The sequence below is a fragment of the Pseudochaenichthys georgianus genome, chromosome 12, assembly GCF_902827115.2.
Source record: "Pseudochaenichthys georgianus chromosome 12, fPseGeo1.2, whole genome shotgun sequence".
In the NCBI taxonomy this organism is placed as follows: Eukaryota; Metazoa; Chordata; class Actinopteri; order Perciformes; family Channichthyidae; genus Pseudochaenichthys; species Pseudochaenichthys georgianus.
The window spans coordinates 25,809,315-25,830,841 of NC_047514.1; the positions used below are offsets into that span (position 1 = coordinate 25,809,315).

Consider the following 21,527-nt stretch of genomic DNA (forward strand, 5'->3'; position numbering starts at 1 on the left):
GCTTTGCGCATGGACCAATTTCAAAAACCCTTGCGGAGAATGGCTGAACCGACGCAGCACACATTTAAATGTAAGTATGTAGTGGCGTAGAACATGTGTTGGTAAATATGTTACTTTGTTACATTCGTTTGTTATCACCAAAAATGTGTTCCGTGAAAGTAACGCAAGTTCATAATTAGATAGACATCGTGAGGTATTTATTTTCGGTACAGTTTATGTTGAAACCGTTAGAGAGAGTGGCACACTTGTTAGCCTGTTCCATTCTTCTTCGTTTTCCGAAGCCGTGGCTTGGAAGCATACTTGCTTCGTTTCTGAAGGAAGTGACTTGGAAGTACGCGACTACCAAGCCAGCATCCTCGCGATTGAGAAACGGCCCGAGTGTCACTACCCGATCTGCAGCTCTGCCCGATCTGCAGTGCGCATGTGCGAGATGGTCCGCCATATTGGACAACTCCGGACGGCAACCCAAGTAGGACACTTGACACAGTGGCTTTTGGCAAAGCTCAAAAGGAAAACTCGAGAGAGATGAGTTATTGTTATTACAACGTGACCTCACTATTATTTAACAACTATTTTTATTGGGTTCTTTTATTTGGGGTTAAGTACATTGTCAGAATAAGTGAGAAATGGATTTAACTTCTGTTAGACAGCTATCATACTGAATACATATTTACTGTGAATGTATGCAAACATGTATGGCATATAGCTGTCCAACAGAAGTTAAATTCATTTCTCACTTATTCTGACAATGTACTTAACCCCAAATAAAAGAACCCAATAAAAAGAGTTGTTAAATAATAGTGAAGTCATGTTGTAATAACAATAACTCATCTCTCTCGCTTTTTTGAGTTTTCTGTTTGGGCTTAGCCTAACGCCAAGTGTCCTATTTGGGTTGTCGTCCGGAGTTGTCCAATATGGCGGACCATCTCGCACATGCGCACTGCAGATCGGGCAGGGCTGCAGATCGGGTAGGTAGTGACCATGGATGTATAGGTAGTGACAGTGACACCAAGGACGAGGCCTCGGTGGAATTCCAAGTATGCTGGAGATCGGAACAGTACTTCAGCTGCACTGATGACGTAGCATCCTTGAAATATTGGCTTGGAAGCCAGTATCCTCGAGATTGAGAAACGGCCCGTGAGTGGACGGAGAGGGGCAGAGACATGGGCGTGGCCTCAGAACATTCCAGTTACGCTGAAGCATCTAAATTGTAATCCTCCCTCCAAATCCTGCTGTGGCAGGTCATTAAACGCCAGAATGTAAGTCATGCAGATGACAGCCAGCCGGAGAAAAGAGAGGCATGCTTTGAGAAAACCAAACGGCTCCTTCAGACTCCGGCTCTGAAATGTGACAAATGTCTCGAGGGCTGAGGTGACAAGGACTTTTTTTTTACATAATCGTGTTGCTTTCCGTGGAAAACTTAAATTCGATCTACACAACACCGTTCCAACTGCCATTAATCTCAACAGTAAAAGTGCTCTCAGGCTAAACCTATATTAAGGCATCCACCAACATTACCCTCGGCGTCCAACACACCTGCTCCTGTCTTTTTATAGAGCTGGAGAGAGGGCTACAGCATGGAGGCTCCTCGTGCATCTGCTGCTCTGAGACCCAGAGAAGCAGACCTATGGTACTGCTGCAGAAGCTGCTATTACCTAGGCGTGTTGCTGTTTATTACAGACATGCATGTAGGTTTTTAAAAGATTATTAAAAGAAGACAATGTCATAATCCAAGTAAACATATCTGTTAATGTTTACAGCTACACGCCTAGATTAAATCAGGTATCCAATCAACCCGTACACGAGCAGACATTAGCTCACTTTGAGACCGTTGTGTGTGAGGATATCTCAGCCACAGAGTGATGAAGACCCTCTTGCATGGATCCGTTGTTGATCCACAACACAGAGGACATGTCCTCCTGATCAAATGGCGCAGGGCCAACATGTTCCTCGTTGCTTATATTAAGTGCACACTGCTCTGAAACCCAACACTGGCAGCCACCAAACATACTCCCGAAATAGATATCAAAGTGTGGCAGTAATGGCGTGGATTATTTCTGGGTCACGATGGCAACAGTCATCACCTTAAAAGTTAGTTTGGCACGACATGGATACACCAGTGTGTTCACAAGATCTGCTGAATCTGACATACATTCTCTTACTACAGCAAGAACGACAAACAGTTACACATTTCCCAGGACACGTAGCATAGACTGTAGTAATTTAGTGACAATGCACAAAATAATTGTGCAGCTTTTTTTGCGTGAGAAAAAAAGAAACGGTGTAATTCGCAAAACACCTAAAAGGGTGTCAAGCCGATTGGTCTCGGTGCTCCTTTGCTATGTGCACGTGCTTAAGAAGTCATATGGTGGGAAACGGGCCTCTTTCGATGCAAACGGGACCAAGAACACTCAATTCAGCACTGATTGCACAACGCAGTCACAGTGGGATCAGTGGCATCTTCAGAGAGCTGGAAGCCCGTTCAGACTACAGGGGTGTCTGCTCAAACTAATTCATTCCAACACGATGCAATGGGGTTTGTGTCGTGACAAATAAACCAATAAGGCTCCCAAAAGAAAGTCACTTAAAATACATGAGAAAAAACACTAAGGTTATCAAACTAATTCTTTTTTTCCTCTTCCTCATTTCCTAAACCCTTGGCTTACATTTGTATCTGTCCTCGATTGTTCTCTCCTCCTCCAGGAGATTTCTGTGGAAGTGGCACTCGAGCAAGTCCTTCCTGACAACCCACCCTGCCTCAGGCCGACTCCCACCGCTCACATCCAACGCATTTACAAATGTTATTTTGCCACGTGGATAATACAATCAGATGCAAACAAAATAACAAAGTGCACTCTGCTGCAAAACGTTATGGGCTAGTCGACCCGGTAACAACATTAGGGCGATGTCTGTGTGAGTCGGACCTCGAGACGGGGCAGATTGCAAAAGAAGCACATTCACTGTGCTATCAGCATCCGCAAACCATTCATTGTGCAAATTGTGAATTTGCCTATTAGCTTATTACATTTCATGTTTTCATTTAGCTTCTTTCAGGAAGAAATAAATGGAAACACATCAGCTTCCCAAACTTTATAATAAATAACCAAATGCACTAAAATCTTCTTAAATAAATAGTTTGCACTTTATAAGATAACAAGACACTTTTTCTGATCCAGCACCAAATTAAGCATCTTCAACATCAGACGCTAAGAAGCTTTCCAAGCTGCTTTTCAAAATGATAGGGAGCCTTATGAGGAGTTGCAACATTTGGTCGCGTTCAGCGTTAAGCCTTGTGCACACATACACTTCAAGATCCTCTGCAGTAAATAGCTGACCTAAATCTCAGCATCTCAATGAGCGTTCTCAGAGAGGAGGCTGACTGCTACACGGAGAGACATTCAAGTACATTCAAATACATGGCATTGCTGCTGTAAGGGGTGATGAGTAGCTCGTACTGATTTCCTGCCTTTTGGACACAGCTGAATTTACATTTCAGTTGTAGCTTTTTTCTGTGTGTTCTCCTGCGTAATGTTTCTTCCTGTTCCTACAGAGTCTGAAGTCAGAGGCACATGCAGCTGACCGCATATTAACGACCAGTTCGTGTGAACCTAAGCATGGGTTCAACACCCTTACACAGATCAGGTGATCCAACACCCACTACTAGCTAGCTACTGTACTCTCATTATAGTGGCCGTGCATGGAGCATGTAACCCCCAGCATCAATGTTGTCACTGCACAAGCACTGATATGATCAACAACTCAGGACATCACGCACGTCTACTGTATGCAGTGATAAGAGCTGGCGTACCGTAAAGCAATCACATGGGTCCAATATATTTCCAGGATGCAAATAATTGGATTAGGATGGACTAAAAAAGATGGCATGTGCAGCAAAGAACAGAACAACACACATTGTACTTTGCTGATATGCATATTATAAAAGCTATTCTGGGTATTGATGTTAGCCAAATCAGAAAATGGGGTCAAAATGGTTCTGGTAAAAAGGATAGAAAGAGAACAAACGATTCCATGGCGGTTGTGGCTTCCCCTCCAGCTGTGAGGCTGCCTTTAGCTCATCTGGCCAGCAGGATGCTCCAGATGCTGCTTTACAGCTGACCCAGCTCTCCTCCCGTCCCACAATAAATAAATAAACAAATAAACAGCGAGGCGGCGCTGCGTGCCCAGACACGCCTACTTGTGTGTGATCACACATGTGCATACACTTAGTCTCTCTCTTTCCTCCTCACACACACAGCTATGACAAAAGAATAGCTAAATAATGTTTAAGCAACCAAATGTACCGCCAGCACCAGTTAATACAGCAAACACATACCTTACCATAATGTCTTAAATAAGCCAAGGGTAATCTCTCAAATATACTGAAATATAGATACTGGTTGAGCCATGTTTAGGTTTAATGCCCCCAGATTAAATTGCTTCAGTAGGCAACATAGTCTGCCAAACATTTTTTATTTTAGAATGCCGACAAATCCTGATGGTACACTGTAGATTAGCAAAGTATGAATAACTGCATTCAGTTTTGAATTTTAATCCATATTTAATGCTAATTGAGTAGTCAAAAGATTTCAGATGTCATCTAATACCTCTGATGTATGCAAATGGTTTCTCTCATTCTGATCACACTATAACAGATAGTCATTTATACAGAAATATATTAAGGTTGCTGCCGAATGAATCCAATCCAAAGAGTTCTTGCTTTTAAATCACTCTCATTACATGTACACCTAAACAGTTAAGGTATACGATGCAAAAAGAAAGTAGAAATGTTGTGTGTCATGGTTCTTCAGTGCAGTATAATGTCACTAGATGCTACCACCTACTATAGGCCCCGTCTGATGAGTTGAACATCCCACAGCCTTCAGACCTACTTCTCCCTCTTGTATCCTTACCTCACATGTGTTGTAGTCCTCAGAATCCAGCAGCAGGCAGAGTTTAGGTAAAAGCTCCAGCCAGTTTTGTAGCTCTCCCTTTGAGGCGATGGTGGTGATGAGGATACCTGTAATGTGAAGCATTTCATATGAGTTAGAGCGCTGTGACAGAAGAACAACTTATGCACAAACACTGTTTCCTTATGATGCAAACAAAACAAAGAACATGAGCGAAAATCAATGCAGACTTTCAAGATCACATTACACTTATTGCCGTGTAGGGATAGGCTTCATATACAATCAGTTAGCATTGTGAATGAAAACTGTCCGATATTTTTTTAATTACATCTTATATTTATCAACAGGAATCTTCATCCCCGGATAAGAAGCTCAATTTCAGGTTCTTATTTGCATTTAGTGCCTCTGCTGTGTCCACGCTTTAATGTTCAAAAAGCTCTTTATGTTTCTCTTACTGCCTGGGCTGCAGCACCTCTTTTCACCCTCTGTCTGAAACCAGAGTCCAGTCTGCTCTGATTGGTTAGCTGGCTGCCTCTGTTGTGATTGGTCAACCGCTAGGTCTCTTAGCCTATCACATACAATGTGATTGAGCGGTAGCCAATAGAAGTGCACGGGTTACATAGTGATGTCACTATTTTACGGCAGGGAACAAAGGAGTCCATTTGAGGCGGTTCAGACAGGGGGAAACCACAACAACCATAATAGGGCCTCTTTACCTGCTTTGTCTACTGCCAAACATCACACAGAACCACACATCCCTAAAAGCTGCTTTTAAATCCTACACTACAGTACTGGGGAGGATGAACATGCGAGTTAGGATGAGTGATCATTTAATTGAGCCTCAACCATTCCATTCAGCGGAGGATGCAACGTACCCACGGTGGCCCGGATGAGAGGAGACGAGTCTCCGATGTTCTGGAGGCACTCGCTCTTGATGAAATCAGACACGCCATTAGGGAAGTTCTGATAGTGGGCTTTCACATTGTTCTTCAGTATCAGCCCACTCAGGGACCGCGTGGGTTCATCTGGTGAGGGTGGAGGAAAGGCAGATCATTGAATTGTAAACTAACAATTTCGTTGATCACAGGATATTATTGTTCACTTAACCCAAGCAGGGGAACATAAACAGCCTTGCTTTAACAGGGAAACAACAACTATTTAAAAGAAACAATTGACTTGTATGTGTTTTCCTTGTGAATTGGTGTATAATATGTGTGTGTTGCATCTGAGCTAGGAGCAGTAGTGTTACAGCATCCTAAAATGTCTTAACACCACTTAACATGTGGGTGCTCTCCTGTGCAGACAGTCAAGCCAAGTGTTGCGTGCTGCCAGGAATTAGGTTTAAAATTAGAGTGACCCATATTGTGTGCGCCACATCATCTGTGGCAAAGATGCCATCGGGTCGCGGAGTCATGGCCAAGCAGACCCGTCGCTGAACAGTTACATACAATTGACATGTCTGACGTTCACACTGTCCAGTACCGTCAGATGGTCTAGGAACACAGCACACACACGGCAAAATGAAATTATAAGAGAGGGCTTACCTTCCGATTTTAACTTAGTCAGAACAAATATCAAATAGTTGTTAAAATCGGGATACTGGTTCAGCTGCTCGAGTCTCTGGGAAAAGTGGTTGAGGAAGACACCGTACATATGGATGTTAAAAGGCTGTGAGAGAGCACATCATCAAAGCAAACTGCCACAAAGTAATAATGGACTCTCTTCTGAAGATGTGTAGAAAGAGCAAATGTTAAGCAGTCAAGTGTTGTAATAAAACAGTATAACGGTGTGTGAGGGGGAGACGGTGTATGGTTGTAGAGGGGGGTCATAAATATGTCATATGACGCGACTGAGTCCTGGACGTCCCCAGACAGATGGCGTATTTAGGGCTTTCACAGCAGCTTGTCTATGAGTTAATGATGCAGTACATATGCGTTACGTAAGCAAATCATTTAAGATCAGCGTGCAACAAGACACACAGGGGCCAGCAGCATGGAGCAGTGGATACTAGATGTTCTCTAATATCAAATCTACAAGGTGACAACAGAAGATGTATAATGCATTTGAAATGTTACACAGCTGTAATCACTAAACTACACATCTTCCAGACAGCTTCCCTGCTTCGTGTGGCCAGTCCCAGCTGTAGTGAATATATATTATAATGCTAGCTGATTAGGCTGGTTGGGTGGGCCATTACAGTCGTTTGTCAAACATGAATTGATTTTTCAGTAATCAGACATGGAAAGATTACATTAATGTAACAGCTTCCCGATTTTTTGTTTTTCACTCTTTGTAATGCTGACCGGGTTAGTAGTATACTCATTTATGATTTATATTCTGATTACATTTTATTTGAAATGTTGACTGTCCTATCATGAGAGAGTTGTATATTTTCGGTGCATTTAACAAAACAAATAATCTCTGCTTATACACAATGGTATTTTCATAAAAACTTTGGTGTACACATTTTAGTGTAACAGCCAGATAAGCATTTTAAAGACTGGTGATTATTTGTACCTCAGATAATTTAGATGCCATATGTAGGCATGTTTCTAATATCATTAATATAATCATAAGAGAATTATTATAATACAAGTGCATTTAACCTGATAATTGTCTGCTTGCTTTGAAAATATCCAATATTTGATATTTTACATGTAAAATATGCAATATTGAAATATAAATCGAACATCACATAGAATTAACAGCATTATGCTCAGTGCCATAATGGGGCATGCATTGGCTGTTCATTTATTTTGTCGGTGTATATGGCGATTAAAGCTTCTGTATCGAGCCTACATGCGACGTGTACTTGTACAATGTACAGTAGCGAAATGTTTTATTAGCCTGACATTGTACATCAATATCCAATGTTATAGCTGTCCATGCAGCAGTCATTTGAGCACGGTACGGCCTGCTTTGACTCTATCATATTGGAGACAAAAAGCACCGACCGGTAAGCACCTGCGTACCTGTTATAACGGTAATAACTCGGGCTAGTATTATAACATGTAACAAAGCATGTGTTATAATCCATGTCTGGCTTGAGGAAGGATACTTGCTGGACGGATCTCTGTGTGGAGGTATCTGGTGACTGGGACTCTTTCAGCAGCTGTAGAATTTGTTGAAGTCCTTGCTCGTCTGGTTTCCACTCACACTCCATCTTGCTCTACTGCTGCTGCGGATAAAGAAATAACATTGAGGATTTGTCATCAAACGCCTCACTAAACGCGTACCTATAAAACACAATAACACGTTAACGGTGCGTTATTTAGACACATAACCTAGTTTTAGATACACAAATGTTCTTACCTGTCTTGACTGAGCTGTGTTAAAGCTGACTTTCTGTTGAAAAGTGACCGTCTGTCTGGGTTTTCAGACATGGGCCTGTTACAGGAGCCACATCCGTTTTCGCAACAACCTGAAAAAGCTGTGGGGCATACAGACGCAATATATCTGGCTGCATCATCAGCTGACACACGGCTGCGAGGTCCTAGTGCTAGACGTGTTTAAGCCAAAACATGTTCACTAATCAGTATACACTGTTAATTATTTATTATCTTTACTTCATTTACATATACGTGACCTCAATCCAATTTAATAAGAGACAGATTGGCTGTGAGAAAGAGGGTAAAAGGTGAAGCATAGAAGCGATTTTCAATGCAGTCTAACAAGAGTGCATAATTACGATAGCAGTGAAGGCAGCAAGGCTTGTCTGTAACCCTTTGGATGTGTTGTGTTCATGTCCCGTTTGTTTATATTAGGGTAACATTTAAATGTTCAACATTGACATCTAGGCTCTTTGTGTTATTGTTATGCAACGAAACAACTAGACAGGATTTACACGAATTTATACAATGTACTTCATTTTCTTAGCAACACTAGATACCACATACTTCTTCTGTTTTATTTTGTAGTAAATACAATGATTATTCCACACAAATTATAATAAAGATATTGAATAAATAATATCCAACCCAGTACTGTAAGTATAACAATTTCCTACAGTAAGTCCATGGACATTGCTCTTGAGAAAAAAAAAATGGCATTAGGTTATTATTTTAAGCAGAAACAGTGGTATGGTAAGCACAATTAAAAATGTTATATGTACATGTTACATCAACATATTCAATGACATAACATTATTACAGAAATCAATTATATATATTTTTTGTTTATTGCATTGTATTGTGTATTTTTTCTCTAACCTAATTATGGTAACACAAAAGTAATCAGCAATGTACGTGAAGGCAGTAGATATTGCAGTAGCGTGAATAGATACAGGACATTTAAAATGTATTAAATTGAAATAAAAGAGCAGTAGTGTTGAATATTGAGCTCCACTAGATGGCAGCACACGACAGAAATGTGTCGAACCTGCTTTCAACGTCAGATGAAGAAGTTAGCATTACATTCAGTACGCTGCTGCCTCTCAGCGTACAGAACAGCATCCAGTGGACCAGTTCTCTACACAATTTATGTATTTTCTTTCATACGGACGTGTAGACACTCGTATTACTTTCAGCTAAAGTAATAGTTATTTTTGATTTTTTACAAGGAGCAGACAAGGAAGCCTGAGAATAACCGAGGACGTGTGAGAGTTTTTAACAAACAATCCCTTTGGTCTCACCTGCTTGTTAGCTTTTTTGCCAAGAGAGTTATTTTTGTACGGTCCAAGGAAACATGAGCTTTCTTTTGTGAGTAATATCTTTCATAAATACTTATTTGGACATGTCATGTTGTTTTATATTATGGAAATATCAGAGATGTTAGCGCTACAAAGCTAGCTAGTTAGCAATAGCATAATACGGGTTGTGTCTACTTGCTGGAATCACATCCGATTGTGTGATGTATTACTTTCATTCTTTCTTATATTTTTATGGTTTTAACTATTGGCATCTATAGTAAATTATTTGCACCCTCTTATTGTTCTGCCTAAACACTTTTAAGATACATCGTACTAACGCCAGAGCAAATTGTAACTGAGAGGGGATGTCTGTCCGGCCTAGATATTTGCTGGAGCGGACACTTTGTTGCCAAAAGCTAATCCAGCAGCCCTGATGTAACACAACGCACAATTCAATATTTGACACCAAATGTGATGAAAGTAACAAAGTTGTTTCGCTGGTATTTCTAAAGCAGCACAAAAATACCTTGTTTATGGGTCAAATCAGAGGGTGGAGGGATAACATTAAATGTTCCCTCTGGTGAGGATGTGACTGTTGTTAGGTAAATGAGTCGAGTTAAAAACCCTCAACCTCAGAGACTCAACAATCAAATAGGTCAATTTACATTACTTATTTCACTTACTACTGATCTGAAATGGATCCAAACTTCTGACATGCCCTTTACAAGACAAATAAAGCCTTTTTTTTTAATGTGTAGTATAATTATTTTACTCAAGAACAGCTCCACTTTTGATTATTTCCAGCTGATTCCTAATTAATCGTGTTGCCTCAAGCACATTTCAGCAGAATGAGAAGTTATAACATCATTTTACATCAAGGCATTTGATTGCTATTAAACTGAATTAAAATGTTCTCTTGATTTATTAGAATATACATAATGTCTAGGATGTTGATTTATATAGATTTGAATGCACCTATTACAGGGAATGCTGTTTTTTAGTTTGTAACCTACCATGTTGTGAAGACTCAAATTCTTGTTTAATGGGGCGATGAGAGGGATTGAATACAGCACCCCTCTCCAAATGGCCTCATTAAACACATGGAGACATACTGTTCCTGCCAAACACACCAAGTCAACAAGAGCTCAACTCTTTTGTCAGCTTTTGTCAGAAGATACTGACTTGATGTGAGCAATAGCCCCTCACCTAGTGCCAGGGGCACTGTGAACTCATGATGAGTCATCATATCTGACTACCTTCTTATTTATCACACTAACTGTCTTCCTGTTTGCAATGTGACTCACAGTGGAAACCGTTCATCCAAGACGTTCAAGCCCAAGAAGAATATCCCGGAGGGTTCGCATCAGTACGAGCTGTTGAAACATGCAGAGGCTACACTGGGTAGTGGAAACCTGCGCATGGCAGTCATGCTGCCCGAGGGGGAAGACTTAAATGAGTGGGTCGCAGTCAACAGTAAGCACCAATTTGACCTTTTCTACCTTCCTTACGCCCTGTGTTGATTGGTGCTCCTGGCAGAGTGAGTGTACGATACAGTGATACTTTATTGTCCGATCATATCTGGAGTCTTTCTTGCATCACAGAAACTCCATTGGCAACATCAACAATGGCAAATATTGAAGAGAAGAAACAAGGAAACAGATTTAACAATATGTTAGATTTGACCTGGGATTAACTCTGCGTTTAATTTTATGATTGACTGTTGCACGAAATAGTATTTTAGTCTAACTTTATTAAATCCTGTGACTCTGTGCCTGTACCTTTTACACATATTTAATTGTTTTCATCTGTTCCCTCACCTCTTACGTTTTCGTATTTGCATGCTACTCGGTAATCCTGCTCCTGAGATCGCAGTTAGTCGGCATCAAGAATCAGTTGAGTGAACTATCGGGGGTAAGATCTTGGTGTTTCCACCGAGGACCCTGTGCAGTCATGCTGGAAACACCACTGTGAATGTTAAATAGACCTCATTGCGCTGTGAGAGCTCCGTTTACTTTTCTCTGAATTGAGACAAAGGACTTGTCAGTGGAAGTTGAATTTCCTCCTGCCTTAGAGAGCCCTTAGGGTTTGAGATGTCTGGTGTCTGAGCTTGTTTAAAGTAGAACATCAAATGGTAAGGACTACAATGTGATTCTGATCATTGACTCAAGTCATTGCAGTTGATAAGGATGACTTGCATATTTTTACAAAATGTTAACAGAAACTGGAAGGCAACAATGTGGCGCGTTCACTAGCATTGTTGCCAGGGAAATAGCTTGACTGCTCATTGCAAGATTTGTATTCTTGGGTTCCGTATAGGGTTAGTGGAAACGCAGTAATGTTAGTCAATGCTACACAAGCTGTTAAAGCTTAGCGTGCACAAAAAAAGGAAGTTGGAATAAAATCCTGTGCATAACAACGTCTCCCAGCACTATGTTTTGATGGCATTTCCTTGTGACGGATAGTAACAATAGCACCAAAAGTTTCATGGCTAGTGAAGGTGTACATACCACAACTCTAGTTTACTCCCACCACCGAGCACCTATGACGTTCTGTATAGCTGTTGTTTCTTGTCATACACCTCTTTGTCTTTCCACGCTCTCGGAAACTCGGTCACGGTGACAATTGATGAGTTAAGTTGAGGGTGTGGCAGAGGCCACAGACCTGAGGTTACGTTATTTTTTTTAACTTCTTATCAAGCCTTCATGTTGCTATGAATACAAACTCTTTAGACACAAATACCTTTATTGGAGACTGCGTAAACCCAGTCATTTAAACATGGCGTCCCCCGGCGCAGGACTTCACACATCAGCTGTTCAATATGAGTTTTTCCTGTGAGATTGGCAAATGGAGCACCAACACCAACGCTGCCAACACTTTAAAAGGACCTCTCCAATTGATGGAGAGCCAGAGTTGGCTCTATGGCTGTGGTAATGAGTGATACCACTTTGTTCCTGATAACTGGGGTCAGTGTGTACTTTAGATAGGGGTAGTGGAGTGGGGGGGATGTCAGCTGTATGTGCTGGGAGGAACGGTATTTCTCATGTACACTCAATTCCTATTTGTTCTTTTTTTTAGCTGTGGATTTCTTCAACCAGATCAACATGCTGTATGGCACCATCACAGATTTCTGCACTGAAGAAAGCTGTCCAGTCATGTCTGCTGGTCCCAAGTAAGTTTGTTATCTTTCCAAAGCAACCACAGCTTTGCCTCACTCGTCTTCCTCTGGCATGGCTCAACAGGGCTAGCAGGGAGTTGTCAGTCAGACAAAATGACCTCAATTAGTATTAGATGGAAGTTCTGTTCATATTCATAACACAGAAGAGGTCATGTAAAACACCTACCCTAGTCAGCAGTTTAGCCTCTGCTGCCAGGATCAGTCAATTATGTTGAATGTTTTACAAAGAAGTATACCACAGGGAAAGCTGAGCTCACAACATCCATGTTGACTTCTGAAAGACTGACCGGTCCATATGAGTAATAGAATCGCATCACCAAAGTGCAAACCTCCCTGAAGGCCAATGTTGCATTCGTGTGCTCCTCAGATCTTTAGTCTGGAACTTGATCACATGCTTTAAGTCGTAATATTAAAAACAACATGGATGCTACAAAGGAGACGTGTAACATTTGATTGCTTGGAGCATTGAAACAAGACGTTGATATCTGTTTCTGAGTTGTTGTTCCAACTTGAGGAAATGTAGAATTTTCCCGGTCAGGAACTACATTTTCCAATTATTGCAAAACGAAACCGGCCAGTAGTTTTTTTTAGTAATGCTGCTGACAGACACCAAACAGACAGATGGCCGAGTCTCAAGCATAACCTCCCTGATGCAGGGAGTGATGCGTTTGGGGACTTTGCATCAGCCTTTTGTAAAAGAGGAAGTGAGACTGAAGTCAGAAATACCATGGTGTTGCACACTTCATGCACGTCGGTGGTAAATGACGGTGAACCTCGATTCAATTCATTCATGTTTTTCAATATATAATGTTGGTCATCTACATTTTTCCTTTAGATACGAGTACCATTGGGCGGATGGAACCAACATCAAGAAGCCAATCAAATGCTCCGCTCCCAAGTATATCGATTACCTCATGACCTGGGTGCAAGACCAGCTGGACGATGAGACCCTTTTCCCTTCAAAGATCGGTAAGATTAGCGTTTTCTTCATCTTATCTTCTTTATATTTGTATTTATGAGGGTTTCATGTTTTCTATCACTGCTCAGCTTTTAACGGGAGCAACATCCATAAACCTGCTGATGCGTCATTATTTTCTTGTGCCTGATGGTTTTACTCGATGCTTAAAACTAGGGCCGGGACTTTAACGCGTTAACAAAATTAACGCATTTTAATCGCACTTATTTTTGCACAGCGGAACGTTTCTCACTGGATGAGTTTCAGGCGTACCGATTATACTGGAGCACCAACTAACGTTCATGACTTCAGCATGGGACTTCAAACAACAACAAACCACGGTGAACAATAGTCAAACATGAACGAACAAGCTGATGAGACCGCTTTGGTCGGCCCGTGGATGGGACATTTTGTTTTAAAAAACGGACGGGTGGAAGCGTCGACAAGAGCACGGTTGTGTGCAAATTATACAAACAATTATTTGCATATCACCGCAGCACATCAAGCCTAAAGTATCACCTAAATGCAAAGCATGTAGCAGCTAGCATGTAGCAGTTAGCCCGACTCCGAGTGCAAGGAACCACACCCTGACCCAACCCACACTCAACCAGATGACTGGTTTCAGGGCCAGGATAAGTAAGTCCACGTCTGAGAAAATAACCAGCTCCCTGGCTCACTGGATTAGGGCTCGACATTAAGGACTGCCCGATGGCCCGGGGCCATCTAGTATTTAGCTCGGGCAATGAAGCCTCACCTGCTGGTTGCCCGATCGGGCAATCTATTATGCCAGTATCATGCAGCTCGCGGATCCAGTAATGAGTGACCCGACAGTAAAACTAAACATCTCTATAACTCGTTTAGGTAGTTTGAGAGGTAATTAAAATAGCTACGTGTGATAACCTGAAGTGTGTGTTTTGTTCCGCTCACCGCTGCATGTGATGCAGAGCTGCATGTCGACTCGTCAGCAGCAGCTGATCTCTCTCTCCCGTCAGATTAGACTTCACTCGCGTTTATGTCCATATCGATCAGATGCAGCTAGTTCTAGCTAATGATATGACTACCTGCTTATTAAAAGACAACTACACAATAAGTGTCGCTATGCAACTGGATGAGGCCACAAAGTATAGCGCAGCATTATGCATTAGTTTACATGCCCACCGGAACCCCGAGGCATTACCAACAGATCAACGCACAATCAACCCATACAGGACATCTCTTTCTCCACATGAAGTGTTAGACATTAGAGTTGACTATTCTTGTCTGTCACATACTCTTCTTGTCTGTCACATAAGTGGCGCAACTGAAGCGGTATTGCTCTAAAGGGAAATTATTTTGACCGAAGATATTTAGATTTGCCGGCTAACGGGAACTCTGACGTGTGCTTCGCGGATGCGCTCGGCTCCTCTCGACTGCTGCTCGGGTCTGCTCGGTCAGCTTCCGGATGAGGAGGCATTCGTTCGACCAACTTACAGTAGTTAACATTACACATTTTTAACAGGGGCCATAATAGTGTAAATAATGTTTGTTTTGGCAGTTACAACTGAATGTAATGTTTTCTACTTTTTTCCATCTGGGAAGGCATCTGCCTTCATCAGATGGAAAGTGTTTTGACCAACAACTTAAGTATTTCTTAAAGCTATGCAGGGCATGCAAGCGAGCAAACACAAACAAGAACAAACAAACAAGTGAAATGAAGAATAAAATTGAAATTGTACAATATAATATTGTGGTGGTTCATCTTATAATTCAGTCTAGAGAATGCACCAGACAGCATCTAAGACCTGCAAAAATCTAAATTTTCTAGGGGGACGGAGGCCCCCCAAACCCTTCGTGCCATTTCGTCCGCGTGCATTTTTCAGGGCACTCTCTATTGGGCTCAGGGCCATCTGTAAATTAGCTTAGATGGCCCACAGGGCATGTCATGCACTTGGACTGTAGACCACTTGGAGTAAAATCCATGTGAAAATTGCTTCTCACTGTTCTCAGGTCAAATATGTATATTTGATTAAAAATGCGATTAATTTCGATTAATTAATTACAAAGCCTTAATTAATTAGATTAATTTTTTTAATCGAGTCCCGGCTCTACTTAAAACACCTACTATACAATGAACCTGCTTGCAAAATAAATGAATATTAATCTAATTGTATTGAATTTACGCATTTATATAAACTTTAGTTAGTTAGTTCCATTAGTAATGGATAAATATGTGTGGCACAAGCTGAAATGGATTATTAGTAGGGATGTAATGATATATCGCAGTATCGCGGTAAATAAACGTCCGAATACCGTCGCGAGACTGACAAAATCTACCGCGAGTTTAAAAAATATATATATAATTTTTTTTAAACACTATTTTTAGTTTTAAACCTTTATTTAACGAGGTGGTCCCATTGAGATCATCGATCTCTTTTTCAAGGGAGACCTCTCCAACATGGCAGCAAGTGGGTTACAACATGAACATAAAACAACAGAACACAAAAGGACATCGTATGTACAGGGCTCCATGTACACACCTAGAGACATTGACGAGTACCAGCAGTATATTTATATCTCTGTCAAGAAGCCTCACCTTCTTGGCAAAAACGGTATTGTTTTTGAAGGGGTGGAGAGACAATGCACAGTTTGACCCACTGCTGCACCCATGGCCAAAGCATATCTCTCCGTCCCACCGAGGTGACATTAGACTTTTTCGCTGTCCGTCATTTTGACAGACAGGATCGTAAAATGTCCGTCATAATCCCTTATTACCCGTCGGGTCTGAACAGTTCACGAGAGAGCACGCTCGTGAACTGTCAAGGGGGGGGGCCGTGTGTGCATGCACCTCGCGGGAGCGCGCACAGCGTAAAGCAAAGCCTCCCAGACATGTGTTGATCTGTACACAAAGTACGGTTTGAAACTATATCATGTCCTTTTGGAGGGCAGCATACCACGGCAGAACACCGGAGCCTCGCTGCGGGGACACGCTGGCGCTGCTCCCAGTTTGTTCTAATCTGTCAAAATGACTGCTTTCACATTTTTCCGTCATTGATAAATAAAATATTCGGTTAACGCGACCACTGCTGTCCCAGCGACATCAGCACCGAGCGAGAGAGTTCTTCCCGGAGCAGGGGATATTGTAAATGCCCAAACATCCCAGCTTATAAATACTGGAAATGTGGACATGCTCATATTCCTAAAAACCCGTCTGATGATGCCGAGTGAGTGACTCGTGGGTTTGAGTTGAGTTACTTGAAAAACTAAAGTGAAACGTGATTCATTTTATTGCAGGGTCTGATTATTAAATGTTTATTTGTGAGATGCAGTGGCACAAAGAAAATGCCTACTTTGTTTGGTAGTACTGTAGGTACAAACACACTGGTTTTCTTGTTCCAGTCGGTTACTGTCACTTTGTTTTAGACACTTTAAAATACTGCTATCCTACTAACATGCTACAAATCACATTTATTATGTAATAAAGAAACATTTTCCCGAGTAAACATTTGTTTTCCCCCTTTATTATTCAATATCGCGATAAATACCGTACCGTGGACTTGTTATCGCGATATTATCGTACCGTAAGTTTTCGGTATCGTTACATCCCTAATTGTTCGTAAAGTCCTTAGGGGAGATTGTCTGCGTTGTCATCAGCTGAGCACACATAAATACGTCTTTGTGCTTATTTGTATGACCCGAAATATATTTCACATATACTTCAGATGAACTTATTTAGAATTGCCTGTCGTTGACCATGTATAGGCTCATTGAGAAGGGTTTGAATACTTACCAGCTCAGTTCTCCGCCTCCTTCCTAGTAGAGGCTTGGGTTATCAAGGGTGGAGCCTTAATAGAGCTGGGTGGAAGCCAACACAAAGAAATGCCTCGTCCTTTCCTCTGTGAATCTCAATGGAAAGAGCAGTCGTGATAGAATGGGCTTCATTTCCACCATCGCTACATCAATAAGTGCTATTCACTATTTACCAGGAGGTTTTATCCCACCTTAACCTCTAAATTATTACTATTCCTGAATTAGTCTAGTTCGTGTCCAAGTTAATTATTCAAAAGAGTGGACCATGTGCACATTCAGCCCTAGGTGGTTACCTGTCGGTCACCGGCGCCTTTTGAATAATAGATGTGTGGTGTTTCTGTTGCTACGCTATCTCTATGCACACTGTGGGAAGAAGCTGTCCATCAGGCTTCTCTACTCACAATCTCTTCGCTGAATCAACAACCCGACTGTCCCCGGGTTGTTTCCATGAGCTGGTTCCTTATTGCTCTCTTGATTGTTTGCACTTCACTCGCATCTTGCTGCGGCCTGCCTGAAATGTGCAATCGAGAACATGTTGGAGCTGCATCGGTGTTCATTGCTCTGAGCTGTCGGGGCTTTTTATTTTTCTTCGTAGCAAATAGCTCGTTTAGGAAAAATGCATCATTCAAAGGTCGAGTGGTTGTTTGATGGTGCGATCCTACCCATGTGTTATTTGTATTTAAGCTATGCCTGAAGAAATCCGAATTAGAAACGGGTTTATTGCCAAGTAGGTTTACACATACGAGGAATCTGCCTGGGTGTGTATGGCACAAACAGTTAAAGAAGATACATTGTAATGAAAACAACCCAAAAAAAATCTATTAGAACATTAAGATATAGAAAATGATTATTACGAAATATAGATATACCAAAAAGCTACGTATAGTATACTATAACAAAATACTAGTATATAGAATAATAAAATATATGCAGTTTTGTTATTATATCAAGCACAGTTTGTAAAATACCTATAATTTTTGGGCATTTTGAAACTCTAAAAACAACCGAAAGTGTTTCCATCCAGTCATGTCCTCTCCCTAACCACTGACTGTACTATCCATATCTTTGGTTGCATCATAAGTCTTCCTTTCCTTTCCCCCCCAGGTGTCCCCTTCAAGCGGAACTTTATGTCTGTGGCGAAGACCATCCTGAAGCGCCTGTTCAGGGTCTACGCTCACATCTACCACCAGCACTTTGACTCTGTGATGCAGCTGCAGGAGGAGGCCCACCTCAACACGTCGTTCAAACACTTCATCTTCTTTGTTCAGGTACAGAATATCTGACATGCGAGTACGGACTTTTCTGTACGATGTGCTGAGCGTTAACATGTAGCTTCTCGCGGATCATCTGACTTGTGTCTGCTCCCTTCCCGTCTCTTTCCAGGAGTTCAACCTCATTGACAGGAAGGAGCTGGTTCCACTTCAGGAGCTGATTGAAAAACTGACAACCAAGGATAGATAAATAGCAATGTACCCCTTATTTTATTGGTCTTCTAGTTTTTTGCACAGATCCCCGCCCCGCCCTGGCTGTATGTATGTATGCAGTAAATACTATATTTCCATTTGGGGAAATGTTTTTAATAAGGCCAGGAAGAGGGAAGGGTCTTGATAGGGTTAAGGCTAACGCTATCAGGGACTACACACTAGAACAAACCACAGATTAACATATAGGAGGAGATGTTTTTATTGGTGTGGAACGAGCCCCAGCATTCAGTCATGGCTTACATTTAGAATAATATAGACTTATGTTCATTAGTTTTTTATTATACTGCACAGATGTTTGTTTCACTTGGATTTATGGCAACACGAGGCGTTTCGACGCTCTTCGATTCCCATTTCTAACTCACTTGCAGGGGAGAAGTGTGTAAGCAAAGTTACTGGATCATATTAGGAAGGCTATGGGGGTGTTACGGCTCGAGTTTAAGCCAACTTCACCGCAGTAGCTAGTTATTTTTATTCAATTATCTACATGGAAGGATTTGGGCTGGGGTCTGCTTTTCTCTCATCTGTAAGAGCCTGCATCCTTGAAAACAAAATAATCCCAAGTGCCTCACATGGCTCATTGTTTGCCCTATTTCAACAAAGAAAGCTGTAAGAAGATAAATGCCATAAACCACTGACTTAATAGACGAAACATGAGATGATCCATGCCACCTCCTTCTGAGTTTCTGCGGTTCTATATTTACGCCCGTTTTCTTCATACTCGCCAATGTTATTCTTACTTAGAAAGTCTGTTAACCAAGTGTTCTGTGCAGGTTATGATACATGAATGTTGTGAGGACATAGGAACAAGGCTAGAATATTGTCATGTTGTAGCATGGACTTAAATTGATTAAACTTTGTAGCTTTTCCTTTAGCGACATGTTCCTGTGTACGAGTCGTTTCCCCTCGAAGCTTGAAGTAGAAACAAAACTTAGGAACATTCTTCAAAGGATCTCAAATTGAATATAAACGTCCTCAAATAGAAATAGAGACCCGTTTGAATTCACGACCTGTTCAATAAGAATTGGATTATGCTGCATCCCTTGTTCTCTCACGAGCCATAAAGCACTTTGAACTATTTCCCCGACCTCTTTTTGCCTGAATGTTTATTCTGCATAGACTGTGCTTTGTGAGAAGCTGTATCATGTGACTGATCATAGTTGATTTCCTCCCCTCTTACTTCCCCAAATGAATGTTGAATTGCTTCACCCCCTCTGCGATTGGCTGTGAGGCCCAAGTGAGATGTATCATGCTTTTGTTTGGGTCGTTTGTTGCTGTGCGTCAAACAGCAGATGCATGAACCCTTCCCAATATCAAATGCTGCTGACGATGCAATCATTTACACTAAAAGGGTGGCTCATGCATACTTTATCTAACATTAATTTCCTTTGTAGTGCTTACATCCTGGGTTCTGATGAAATGGTCTTTCAGGTTTGGTTTCAAAGCAGGGAGATGAACACTTTATATATCGTTATATAACTTGTGAGAGAGGTGTAATACTTCAATGCACACATGTAAATACTGAGGGTTCGACCTGTCTTAAAGATAGTTTTTCAGCGAGCATGGAGTGGTAGCTTTTGCCATCATGTCTTTTTTTTGAGGCTGCTTTCCTCCCCCATATTGAAACCCTGTTTGTTTTATTGTATCTTTTCCCACTTCCTTAGCTTACTATTCTGAATGTTACTGCTCACCAGATATCCGAAAATGTAATAGAAAATCAGTCATCCTGAAAGCATCTCATCCTTATGAAATGCTCGTAACATAGCCTATTGCCTACGGTTTTTCCTCCTTGACTGTAATAATTCTTGAGATGTTTGTAAATATTGGCTTGGTATGGGTTTTCAATGCTACTGAATTGATTTCTGCTGTTTACAAGGAAAATAAAGGTGGTCTTGACTCTTTGAATGAAGCGTATGTTTATTTATGTCGAGTGCAAATACCAGGTACTTGTGCTAAAACTGTCCCTGTCTATACCACTTTACACTTTGTTCCAATACATTTCAGAGGGAAATGTACCATACAAAACATATTTTTAGTTTATAAAATATATTTCGTTTCAGATTAAATATCACTTAAGTATTGTTAAAATCCTCTTTAACCAACTACAAAATAAAGTGCTGCTTGAATGTTAATTCATCGTTGATCATTTTCCAATCATGTAACTGACTGAACGCTTTCTGGCTGATGTTAACTTTGATAATTAAAGTACGTTTTCAATTAATTTACTTGGGCAACATTTAAATGCTTTACTTTGAGTCCAACTATACGTGTTTATGATTTGTGGGGGATTGTGTAATGAGTATTTTAATAATACATAATACATTTCCTCAAAAAGTACGACAGGTTTTATAGTATAACATTACAATTTATACTTTTTTTTAAAAAACGTATTGTTTCTACATATCAAAGAGAAATGCTCGTGTTTATACTTTACTACATGTATTAAATAGCTATACCAGTTACCTTTCAAATTAAGAATTGTAATACAAAATATGCATTAATTTAGATTAAAGAACAAAACTGCTTCATCAACACTGACATGGACTATTCTACAGATTTAGTGCTTTTACTTCTGATACTATAATTAAATGTTGTT

The 21,527-nt window shown here is 41.0% G+C and overlaps 2 protein-coding genes across 7 annotated transcripts in view; one reads left to right on the forward strand and one right to left on the reverse strand.

Annotated features, from left to right (window-relative positions):
* The window catches only part of tnpo1 (transportin 1), a 34,864-nt gene extending 26,532 nt beyond the window's left edge, over positions 1-8,332 (reverse strand). For 5 of the 6 annotated variants that reach the window (XM_034096219.1, XM_071205059.1, XM_071205058.1 and 2 more), the window contains exons 1-5: positions 8,220-8,332; positions 7,966-8,085; positions 6,452-6,527; positions 5,783-5,932; positions 4,911-5,017 (exon numbers count right to left, since the gene is read on the reverse strand). In XM_034096219.1, the coding sequence (XP_033952110.1) occupies positions 4,911-5,017; positions 5,783-5,932; positions 6,452-6,527; positions 7,966-8,070 (438 nt within the window). In that variant the 5' untranslated portion in view covers positions 8,071-8,085; positions 8,220-8,332. The remainder of the gene's footprint in view (positions 1-4,910; positions 5,018-5,782; positions 5,933-6,451; positions 6,528-7,965; positions 8,086-8,219) is intronic. The other variant, XM_071205057.1, reaches the window with a different exon arrangement.
* A 942-nt stretch (positions 8,333-9,274) lies between these two features.
* LOC117455993 (MOB kinase activator 1B) lies at positions 9,275-20,836 on the forward strand. Its single transcript, XM_034095681.1, has 6 exons — positions 9,275-9,604; positions 10,841-11,007; positions 12,610-12,703; positions 13,545-13,678; positions 18,555-18,718; positions 18,834-20,836. Exons 1-6 carry the CDS (start codon positions 9,591-9,593, stop codon positions 18,909-18,911), a joined length of 651 nt encoding a protein of 216 aa, XP_033951572.1. The 5' UTR covers positions 9,275-9,590; the 3' UTR covers positions 18,912-20,836.
* The last annotated feature ends 691 nt before the right edge of the window (positions 20,837-21,527 follow it).